The sequence below is a fragment of the Carassius gibelio genome, chromosome B11 (assembly GCF_023724105.1).
Source record: "Carassius gibelio isolate Cgi1373 ecotype wild population from Czech Republic chromosome B11, carGib1.2-hapl.c, whole genome shotgun sequence".
NCBI lineage: Eukaryota > Metazoa > Chordata > Actinopteri > Cypriniformes > Cyprinidae > Carassius > Carassius gibelio.
Window position 1 is genome coordinate 12845397 of NC_068406.1, and position 12053 is coordinate 12857449.

The window sequence follows — 12053 nt, forward strand, 5'->3', positions numbered from 1 at the left end:
GTGTTTTCTGTTCCCTTTTCATCCTTCAACTGTTTGGCACATCTCATAAAGCATTTATATAGCACTTAAAAACTATTTTTTTTCCTTTATTATATTTTCTGTTTCTAAGCGCAGAACAGTCTGAAAACCTTGCACATTTTTCACTGTTTCGAAGTATGCAAACCTATGCAGAGTATTCTAAATATTTTAAAATGTGGCTGCCAGTCTTAAAAGATATTCTATAAATGGTTTTGTATTCTCTCTCTTTCTACCAGATAAAACTGACAAACATATTAAAACACATAGATGCTAGATGAGATGAAGTCAGGTTAAGAAAGCCATTGGTCTTGAATCTTACATTTTCCTTGACTAATCATTACAGCTCTATTTCTTGAGATTTAAACACAAACTTATAAATTAACAATTTATGAAATATTGACTCCTTGGAATCCATTAATTTAAAGCCAGCTCTAAAAATATACTTTACTGGTGTTTTATGTCTTTCTTTAGAGCTGAAGGCCAGACACAAGACCAAAATGTCGAAGAAAAAAAAAAAAGAGAGAGAGAGAGAGAGAGAGAGAGAGAGAGAGAGAGAGAGAGAGAGAGAGAGAAACAAAACAGAACTTCAGTCTGTGAAACTGGCAAGTAAGTGTTTTCTATAATTCTCATTGAATTTACTCAAACAATGAACTTGTATAGCCTAAGGTTTCTAATCGTTCAGTTATCTAGTATGGTGTTGGGTTTTGAACATTTTTAGACATATGCACGCCCCACAGCTTCATCAATGCGACTCAGATAGCTCTTTATCAATTCCAACACGGAAATGTGTTTCTTTTGAATTCATATCATTTCACATTATTATTAATAATGCAAGTCAGAAGGCTGATATTATTTTAATCTAACAAAACAGAACATTATTTGGGTGGGAAACACAAAGTTGCAAATATTTTGAGTGACAGCCACGCAAACATACACAAGCACCATTATTTACAGTATACATTACATTCAGTGTGCAATATTTACCATCAGGATCTTCTGTCTATGAGCGTATTGTGAAGGTCTTAGATGTTTATTTTTAAAAGTGTGTGTGGAAAATCTTTCAACTGAAACTAAATAAAGGCTGTTTCTTCAACGTAAAGATTTCCAACTCCGCTCGATCTCCTAAAGTACAAGAGCATTTTATAAACTCCCGTCTGCGCTTAAAAACGCGTCCACATCACTCACATAAAGGACCGCTTTGGAAGCCCCGCCTATAATTTGAATTCCGAGAACCCGATTGGCTGCGTTATCCTCCTCCTCCTTCATCCATTGGTTGGCGGCGGATCAGTAACAATGTTTAATGCACTATGAGACCGAGTCAGACAGTCAGAGAGAGAAACGCGCAGAGGAGGCAAAGGGGACACCGGCACACCACAGTGCATTTATTCCGTACCGTTATTGACAGCTGGTCTTAGTGACAGTACGAATGGATTGAACACTTTCGCTTGATATGCACATTTAAACTTTGGACACACTTGTTTTCCCCATTTCGGTTTTTGTATTAGGGACTGGACGCATTTATCACGGGGATGTCTCATCCCGCGTCAATGCAGTACAAGAAGCTGTTCGCGCTGGTGATATCAACGGTTTTGGATGTATATTTTACGCTTGGGTCAAGATATCTGTCCTGAAGCGTCGATGAGCGGAGGAGAGTCACTGCATCCTAATCAGTCTCATTGACATTACAAGCGCACTTTTAGGGAGCACTTTATTTTTCCATACAGTCTAGCTGGAGTTTTTCTTTTTTTTCCACTCATTGGGAAGGTGACTAAAGGATGTAAATCGTCTTTGGTGATGGTTGAGTTTAGACTGGGTACAAGGCTACAGGTAAGTCTGTGTGATGTTTCTTATCACCATCAATCTGTTTTAAAAAGATGAGATTACATGTCATATATGCTCCTGGAGATGCTGGATGCGCACAGTGCCAGAGAGGATGCAACAGCTTCTTCTCGTATTTATTCAAGAAGCGCAGTATAAATAACCACCCATGATTGTCTTTCATTTACTGTGCTTTATGCGACTATGTGGGAATTGTATTTAATAGCCGGATTATGCCATTTAAGAGGCTTATTTAAACGCATTTGCATTCAAGGTGGTTGCCTTTAGACAGCAAGGTATATATATGACATCAGTTAAAGCAGCTGTTTCAGGACCCAGGGACATAGAAAAAGATTTATCCGTTTTTATTTGCTCACCACCTTAATCCATAATTGCCATTTTGATGCGCGTAACGCTCTTCTTGCCACATGGCGCATCCTCGACGCATTGCTTAGCCTACATGTTGAAAGCAGAATAACACAAACATCCACCTGTGTTCAGCGCTAAAGCGCTCCGACGCATCCCAAGGTTGGATTGACATGCCATCCACGTCGTTAGCCAGGGAATGAGGAATTGCGCATTAGAATTACGCGGTCACACTAGAGAGAGAGAGAGAAAGAGAGAGAGAAAGCGCATATGTTGAGACACGAGGTGTTTGTTAAAATCTGTATGTCAGAATTAAAATCATCAAGTGTAATATTACATGCAATAATCTAAAAGAGATTTTTTATTTTCTCTTATTTTCTTTTATTACAGGAGAAGAGGCTGAGAAAGGCTATTTCATTGTGGAAACTGGATTGTGATTATACCTCCAATGCGCCTGGGCGTTCAGCAGAATATAAATTAGCAGTACAGCCCCACCGTTTGTTGTAAAAACTCAGGATAAAGAGAGACCTGCTACGGAGGAAAGAAAAGAGCATTCAAAGGAAAACCCCACATAATGACTTTATACATTTTATATCATGAATTGGCATGTGTGCTCAGTAATTGAAGGTAGAAACTGTGATATTGCCAGGAAGATCAACAGGTCGGAGGTGTAAAACGCATCAGAAACCTAAGACACTCTCACTGAAAGGGATGCATCTTTCTGTTTTCCTTTTCCTTCTTTTATGGGCACGGGCCCTGACATTGAAAAACTTAAACTACTCAATACCTGAGGAGAAAATTCAAGGCGTCATTGGAAACATTGCCAAGGATGCGGAGCTGGAACTGGGAGAGCAGGGGAAAAAATCCAACTTCAGGGTGTTGGAGAACTCTGCCCCACACCTTATCGATGTGGATCCCGAAAGCGGGCTATTATACACTAAACAGCGGATTGATAGGGAAACACTGTGCAGACAAAACCCCAAGTGCCAGCTCTCCATGGAAGTGTTTGCCAATGACAAGGAGATCTGCATGATTAAAGTTGAGATACAGGACATAAATGACAACGCACCAAGCTTTCCTTCTGAACAGATCGATATCGACATATCTGAGAACGCAGCCCCAGGTACACGTTTCCCCTTGGGTGCTGCCTATGACCCTGACACTAAGGAGAACGGCCTGAAAACATATCAGATCACACGGGATGATTATAGCATATTCTCTTTGGATGTTAAATCCAGAGGGGATGGAACAAAATTCCCTGAATTGGTCGTTCAGAGGTCCTTAGATCGAGAGGAACGTAGCCATCACACTTTAATTTTAACTGCCACAGATGGAGGGGAATATCCCAAATCTGGCACAATGCAAATTAATGTGAAAGTCACTGATTCCAATGACAATAGCCCTGTGTTTGAACAGCCTTCATATGTAGTGGAGATACCTGAAAATTCACCCCCAGGCATGGTACTGATAGATTTAAATGCTACCGATCCTGATGAAGGGATTAATGGACAGGTTACTTATTCCTTTAGCTGTTATGTTCCAGACAGGATCAAAGAGTTGTTCTCGATAGACCCCCGAACAGGTGTCATAAAGATTCAGGGTAAAATTGACTTTGAGGAGAACCCAATTATAGAAGTTGATGTCCAGGCAAAGGATCAAGGCCCCAACCCAATTCCTGGCCATTGTAAAATCACAGTTAAAGTTCTTGACAGGAATGACAACTGGCCATCGATAGGTTTTGTAGCTGTGCGTCAGGGGGCGGTTAGTGAAGCAGCAACCCCAGGGACAGTGATCGCACTCGTCAGAGTCACAGACAAAGACTCGGGCCGCAATGGGCAGCTCCAGTGTAGGATTTTGGGGAACGTTCCCTTCAAGCTGGAGGAGAACTATGATAACTTCTACACAGTAGTGACCGACAGACCCCTGGACAGGGAGGTAAAAGATGAGTACAACATCACTATTGTGGCCAAAGACAATGGCAACCCACCCCTGAACTCAACAAAGTCTTTCACTGTTAAGATCTTAGATGAAAACGACAATGCACCCCGCTTCACAAAAATGGTCTACCTTCTACAGGTCCCTGAAAACAACATCCCAGGGGAATACCTGGGTTCTGTTCTTGCTCATGACCCAGATTTGGGCCAAAATGGTACTGTGTCCTATTCCCTCCTTCCTTCGAATGTAAGCGAGGAGTCTATCACTACATACGTTAACATCAAACCCACCGATGGTGCAATTTATGCCCTGAGGAGTTTCAACTATGAACAAACCAAGTATTTTGACTTCAAGGTCCAGGCGAAGGATTCAGGTAACCCTCACCTGGAGAGCAACACCACTGTCCGTGTCAGTGTGCTGGATGTTAATGATAACATTCCTGTCATTGTCCTTCCGTTACTTCAGAATGACACTGCTGAGATCCATGTGCCTCGGAACGTGGGAGTTGGACACATTATTACCACTGTGAGAGCTGTGGACAATGATTTTGGTGAGAGTGGTCGCCTCACTTACGAGATCTCAGATGGCAATGAAGAACACTTGTTCGAGATTGATTCAGTGACGGGTGAAGTACGGACAGCCCAGCCACTGTGGGAGGAGGTTGCACCTGTTGTGGAACTCATCATCAAGGTGACTGACCATGGCAAGCCATCACTGTCCGCCATGGCAAAACTTATCGTCAAAGCCTACTCCGGGCCCTTGCCAGAAGGTGAACCGCGCATCAATGCAGAACACCATAACTGGGACATGTCGCTCCCGCTAATAGTAACCCTGAGTATCATCTCAATTATGCTCCTTGCTGCCATGATCACCATAGCAGTCAAGTGTAAACGGGAAAACAAGGAGATCCGCACATACAACTGTCGGATTGCAGAGTACACTCACCCACAACTTGGCAAGGGCAAAAAGAAGAAGATCAACAAGAATGACATCATGCTGGTGCAGAGCGAAGTGGAGGAGCGGGACACCATGAATGTGATGAACGTTGTCAGCAGTCCCTCCCTGGCCACATCCCCCATGTACTTTGACTACCAAACTCGTCTGCCCCTCAGCTCTCCTAGGTCAGAGGTCATGTACCTCAAACCCACCGCCAACAACCTCAGTGTTCCTCAAGGGCATGTTGGCTGTCACACCAGCTTCACGGGACCTGTTACGAACACCACAGAGACGCCAGTGAACAGGATGTCAATAATACAGGTAGCAACAACTTATATTCTCCTTCCTTATTACCCTCCATCCCCCTCTCGTCCTGCCCTGTCTCACTTGGTCAATACATGAATGGATGAGTAGATGTGTGTGCATACAAAGCAGCCAGTGAATCATAGTGTGGGGGGAAGAAGGGGATCACAACTGGTGATAATATGAAACACGAGTCATTCTCCACCCATCGCCAGATGCTAAAAAAAAAAAAAACATGCTATCTTTTATTTTTTTTTTAATCTAGCTTTGCTCATTTTGTTTCAAGTAATGCGTTAAGAGGAAATTGAGTATGGAACACAATTCTGTTCTGGAGATATTGTTTTGATGTTACCTCTGGTGTGGAGAGATTTGATGCTCTGACAGGTTCAACCCTAAAGGCTAGTTATTCCATAATGGCCATACCATGATGATTTGCTGCTCTTGACTAGAATATATTTCCAGCTACTATATTGCAAATGAATAGAGCTTCAATCAATATGTAGTTTCCTGTGGTGCTTTGAATGTAAGGTTCCTACGGTTTGCCCCTTACAGTGACAGAATGAATGTTCTTTTTTTTTTTTTGCTATTGATCACATGCTAGGTCAAATAAATACATGAAAATGTATTTTCATTCAACGTAATGCAATTTGTCTTGACCTCAAACATTTCAATTTTCAGTTTTGGCATTGTAACACCCTTAATGCATTACTTAGCAGGTTTGTCTCAGCTTCGTACTCAAGAACACTGTGACAATCCTCTATTAAAGACGCTTAAACTGCATTTTAACGAAAGAAAGAAAGAGCTTTCCCAGATTTCCTCGTTCTTTGCTAATACGTCTTTGTGTGGAGCGATTTGGTTAAGCCAGTGACAACTTATGTGTGTCTGTGCTGCTAAGCCAGTTTAAAGTCATTTGAAATCTGTCGTGTTAGATGAGGCTAAAGTCACCTCTTTAAACTCTGTACATCAGGTACGCATGTATGTGCAGTGACTGAGATTATAGCTGGAAAAAATTAATTTAGCTCTCTTTTGATTTATGCCTTTATATATCAATTGTATATACATGTTTCTTTGTAATATCTCTACTTAAGAGCATGTTTTAAATGTATAAATGTATGTATTTTCACATGCAAATTTTGCATCATCTTATATTTAGTGTTAACGATTTGAACAAATCTCTAACTTAAAGTATTAAACTCTTGACTAACTCGTCCCACAACCCTGTTAACCATCCAGAGCACATTAGCATTGGGGATAATTAAAAAAGTTATATGTGAATGATTTCAGAGGTGTGAAGCTGGAGTTTTTGTGGATAAGCTTAAATTTATATTTGCATATTTTCATGGTTGTATTTTGTCGTTAACATTCTCTAGATCTATGTGTTTGCTGCTGCATGTGTCTGCCCATGATTGTGTGAGTGTCTGCGTTGCTATTCATCGCTTCCCAGCTGCAGGTCATAGGTCAGAGTGAGGCCCATTATTCTGGGCCCTTTTATAATGAGCACAATAACTGCAGAGGTCTCATCAAACCGCAGACGCGGGCGCTACTGCATAGATACATGCCCTTTTCTCTCGCTATGATGGAGCTCCAAGACACATGCGTTCTGTGTTTACACAGATCCATACAATACAGGATATACTCTCCATTATTTACAGCAGAAGTGTGTCGAGAGGCAGATCTGCTATCCTGTTACTGAGCCTGTAAAACAATCTGGATCTCAGCCTGAAACAGAGAGTGAGTGAGATAAAAAAAAAAAGAGCCGTAGAAATGCAAATCCCAGTTGAGAGGTCATACATTTTTTTTTAGAAATACCTCCCTTTCCAGTCGCTGTGGATCAATGTTTTCGGGTTCTGTCATCTTTTCAAGGTAGCCTGAGAGCTGAAAATAAATGTATATGTGTATATATATAGTCCCCAGTGCTTGCTACACAGCTGCACAAGAGCCTTTCAAATGTTTCCCATCAGGCCCGGTGGCAACAGCAGCACTTTAATGCTGTTTTATAGTAGCCGATCCAGAGGTTACGAACATCTGGCCATTGAAGTAATAGCCTAAGTCTGAAATGAAAAGAGGTTGAGGGTCAATTACAGCACCAGAGCGTTCTGCTCTCGGAGAACACAACAGAATGAGGGGTGTAATTCGATTGGCTGAGAAAAGTTTCCTCGATAAAGGGATGTAATAATGCTTAATTGCACCACAGGCATCCGGATCTATTACTTAATGGCGAATTGAGGTTTAAGAAAATCTTCAGTGTTATCCTTCTAACCTAGTAGCAAGGGATTTTCTTAATTCTTTTGTCTAGAGAGCATTTAGTATCCACCCTCATGTCTGCAACATACAATACTTAAAAAAGCTAATATATAGTTGTGGATTTATTTGCAGGTGGAACAAATCATAGATTATTTTGCTGTTAAGGTGAATATAAAATTTTAACTGTTAGTCCCCTCAGTTTTAGAGAGAGGAAGTGTGTGAGAGGATGAGCCAGAGGCTGATATGGCTGCCATGAGCATCAGAGTTGGTGTATAAAACACTATAAAAGTGTCCCCTAGGTGGCGACAGTCTGCCTTCGGTGTCTTGCAAGCACATAGCAAAGTGAGTGAGGCTTGATTCGAATGCACATGCAGTGTTTGCTATCAATTTTATGTCTTCTGTAAGTGTGACTATAGAGTGATGTTAATGAAGTGACAGCTGCATGCAGTTTAACATCTTTTGATGCTTCCATCCCTATTTTTTTGTGTATTTATCTTAAATATAGAGATCAACTGATGTGATTAAGGTAACAAGTAAACAAGTATGGCCTGAGTAGCCATTGGGGGAGGGCAGCGGGGTTGCCAGTTATAAAGGTCAATGGTTGGAGGTAGTTTGCTGCTGGAAAATAGTAATGCCTCTCCAGGGATTGTCCATCTGAGCTATTTATTTCCATTAAATACACCTAAAAACAGAAAGAGAGGAATGGGAAGCAGATGACAACAGATCATGCTGTTGAGAGTAACTGCTTTGATATGAGGACCGTAGCTGTGCTTTTGGCATAATGCTGTTGTGTGGTGTGGTGAAGTCTCAGTGTTTCATAGAGATTGGGTTTCTGACTCCTTGTTTTTGCAAAATTGAGCGATAAAAGCGGCTGTCAGGTAATCAAATTGCTGCATGAGTTCTAGATGTATTGCTTTGGGAACTGAAGCGAAATGCTGTCAAATGGCAAGGCATGAGAGAGTCAATGTCTGACAATCTGTTTAGTGCCCTCTTTCTCCCTCGTGCACTGTGTGTGTGTGTTTTGCAGTGGGACAGCAAGAGTAAGAGCACAGTCATGCATGCTAATGGTTCTGTCCTTGCATGCTGCATTATACGGTACATTTGTGTGTGTGTGTGCAGTGTGGGAGGGAGTATTAGTGTGTGTGTGTGTGTGTGTGTGTTTGCAAATTGAGTCATAACATTTCCCCTTGATGGCTGTATTGTTTGTCCTCTTCTCTTCTCTTCTCTTCTCTTCTCTTCTCTTCTCTTCTCTTCTCTTCTCTTCTCTTCTCTTCTCTTCTCTCAGTGTAGTTTTGTGTACTAAGGCTTAGACATTTTGAAGTCCCCATACCACCTCTTTAAGCTCCCAGCCTGAGAAATAGAGCGTTTGTTTACGGCTTTGAGTTAAAGACAAAAGACCGAAAGAGAGAAATAGGGATCAAGGAGAGATAATCATAAAAGTTCGGAGAGGAGTTCTTCCTCCTCTTTCGGTCCCAGCTCGTCCTCCTTTAGCTTTTGCCTATCAAATTTGTTCTTTCTTCTGCCCTTGGTGTCTTGTTCATATTTTCAGATGGTGTGTTCGCACTGAATTATTGATAGGCGGTTTTGATATACACACGTGATTGATGTGTTCTGCAGTATACGAGGGAAATCTAAACAGCACTTGTCTGCCAGGCCTAAACGGTGCACATGAGACCCTTCAGTAAATCTTGCCTTTGTTTGTTTGATTTCTTCAAGCTTTAGGCCTTCTAGAGTTGCATGGGTTTTATTTTCTTTACCTCGTGATCACTGTTTGTGTGGCTGTTTATTATGTGTGTGTGTGTGCTCTGAGCTCATATGATCCTCTGCTATATTTACTCGCTCATTAATAAATCAAATTTAACAGAACAAGACAAGACCAGAATGTCGCGATAAACATCTTTAATTTCTCACACCACTTCATGTTAACAGCGGAAGAGTGTGACCACTAAACCCCACCTTTATTAAATGGTCTATCAGAGGATGTGGATATTTTCTTCATCCTTCATCTACGCATAATCATCTATGCTGCACAAACAGACACTTGTTTTTATTCATCCGCGAAGAAGCCTTGGGTTTCAAGTGCTTTGAATCCAGATTAGAAGAAGGATTGAGATTAGCCCAGTTCTTCAGGAGATGAAAATCAATCCCGCGAAGCCAGAAACAACAAAAAAAAAAATCCATCCGTCTGTCCTCCCCTCCCTTCCTCCTTCACGTGGTCACTGATTTTCTTTGGGTGCACTGGAGTGCGTCAAACCTTGGCATGAAAAATATAGAAGGGAGGGTGAAAAGATCTCTGTAGTTTTTTTTTGGCACACATTTAGGCGATTAATTACCACACAGCTGAAGTGTACAGATATGTGTATAATAGCAGAGACATTTGTTGAACTGCATGTATAATGTATGGCAATTCTGGAAATCCTAGTAATGCCATTGAATTATTTATTGAGTTGTATAGCTCTATAACCCAGCGTCGTCCGCCCTGCGTGGTTTGGAACCCCAGACCCGTTTGGGAACCAGCAGGCTGAGGCCATTAATAACTCATAAACGCATTCGTAATTTTACCCCGCCCTTGTACAGTTCCGCTTGAACGATGGAATTAATCTTGAGAAAGTCATTGTGCCGGAGTCGTTGGGCTAGATTGACGACATGCCTCTGAAAGCGCAGACGAATGAATGGATGGATGAGTGAATGATACATATGGTCTGGCAAAACGAACGGATATGAGAGGCTGTCGGGTTTCTTCCTATCCCTCTTTGTGACCAAATACATCTTATCTCAGTGAATTTGGAGCCAGAGAGACTTCTATAGTTTACAGTGCTTTTGTTCTATACTTTGTTTAACTATATGCCCTGGTCAACATTCAGAAAATAAACATAAATGTCTTAAGTATAAATATAGTTATTTAAAATTAATTTGTGTATATATATGTATAGAGAGAGAGAGAGAGAGAGAGAGAGAGAGAGAGAGAGAGAGCTCTTAACAACGTACTAACAATGTCCCATAGTCATTTATGTCACGTCTCGACTAACATTACCGCCTTTTGTGGTGAAAATGACATTTAAACTGTATTATCGATTTATTTTATTTTTTATTTTATTTATTTTTTGCATAATTTGACAACATTGCAGCTTGACTGGAAATGGCAATATATTCTCCTAAACAAGTACATCATCTCTGGAAAACTTTTATAGGATTTATTTGTTGTGGTGTAAATGATGCACAGCCATGGGATTTTTTTTGTTTGTTTGTTTGTTTTCTTGTCACATTTAGAAATGATCTTCTCATAAATATTGAAATGGTTTATGATTATTTCAGCCTTTGTTTAGATAATCATCATTTTAAACATTTAATAATTCATATTTGTAAGATAGATTTCCATATTTGAAAACTGAAAGTGTGTCGGGTGGAAGAGCAGTGCTGATGTAGGAGAGTATAGCACAGATAATTTTAGATGTTTATGTTAGTTAATGTGTCATTTTTGGCGAAGCGCAGCTGGCAAGTAATGCTCTTACAGAGCAGGGGTTATTTTAATTACTTAAGCAAACTCTAAAACCTATTCGTTCTGAATGTGAAAAGGAGAATATTTGACCCTCAAGGCAGAAAACATAGAGGCACTTAAACTAATTTGCTTGGTCAACTCAGAGAAGGACATAGTGGACTAAAATTGTTTGGAGGAATTGAGCATTAAAACGTTTGTTTGAATTATTTCTGCAACAAAATTTTCTCTTTTTTTCTATTGATTTCACAATAAACACAAATGTTCCTAGTTCCTTGTCCACAAGTACGTTGCATGGCGGGGTGTTTGGGAAACAAGTCCCATTTAGTCCCTGTCAATATTTGTTCTGGCTCCTTCATGCGAACAGTAGTGGCTAAAGCTAGCCTTGCTAATGCTTGAGGGCATTGGCGTTGGAGTTGCTGTCAAAGGTTTGGTTGCTTATGTGCTTGTTTGTTTTGGATAGTGGGATAAGCTAACCCTGATGAACATGGTTTAGACTGTGTCAGTGATGTCGGGCAGAGTGACGCCCACATTTCAGATGGCTTATGGTTGTGTTTACACTCCTCTCTCTTTTTCTCTGGCACCAATTGCCACCTAGCCTTTTTAGCCATGTGGCGCTTAGTTTTAGAGACGCGACACTCAATAAGACAACTGCTCTTTAATTAGAAACGATAACATCATCTGCATGCTTAAATGATGTATTCTGTTCTGTATACATCACACAGTAACAGAATAGGTTTGTTAGACCTGTTTAAGAGTGTTTTGCTTCATGCTGTGAAGTTTTTTTCTTCTTCTTTTGTATTACATAGCGACCCTGTTGCTCATGACATCATAAATATAGTCATATTAAAAGTCCCTTCGTACACACATTAATTTGTTCTTAAACTAGATCTAATGTTATTGAGGAAATAATATTCTAAATGAGTGACTGTGTGCA

General features: G+C 40.6%; 1 protein-coding gene across 1 annotated transcript in view; it reads left to right on the top strand.

Moving 5' to 3' along the window:
• The first annotated feature begins 1325 nt into the window (after positions 1-1325).
• pcdh17 (protocadherin 17) overlaps positions 1326-12053 on the top strand; it is a 65427-nt gene continuing 54699 nt past the window's right edge. Inside the window, exons 1-2 of the mRNA XM_052569948.1 lie at positions 1326-1845; positions 2593-5394. Coding sequence (XP_052425908.1) covers positions 2914-5394 — 2481 coding nt within the window. The 5' untranslated portion in view covers positions 1326-1845; positions 2593-2913. The remainder of the gene's footprint in view (positions 1846-2592; positions 5395-12053) is intronic.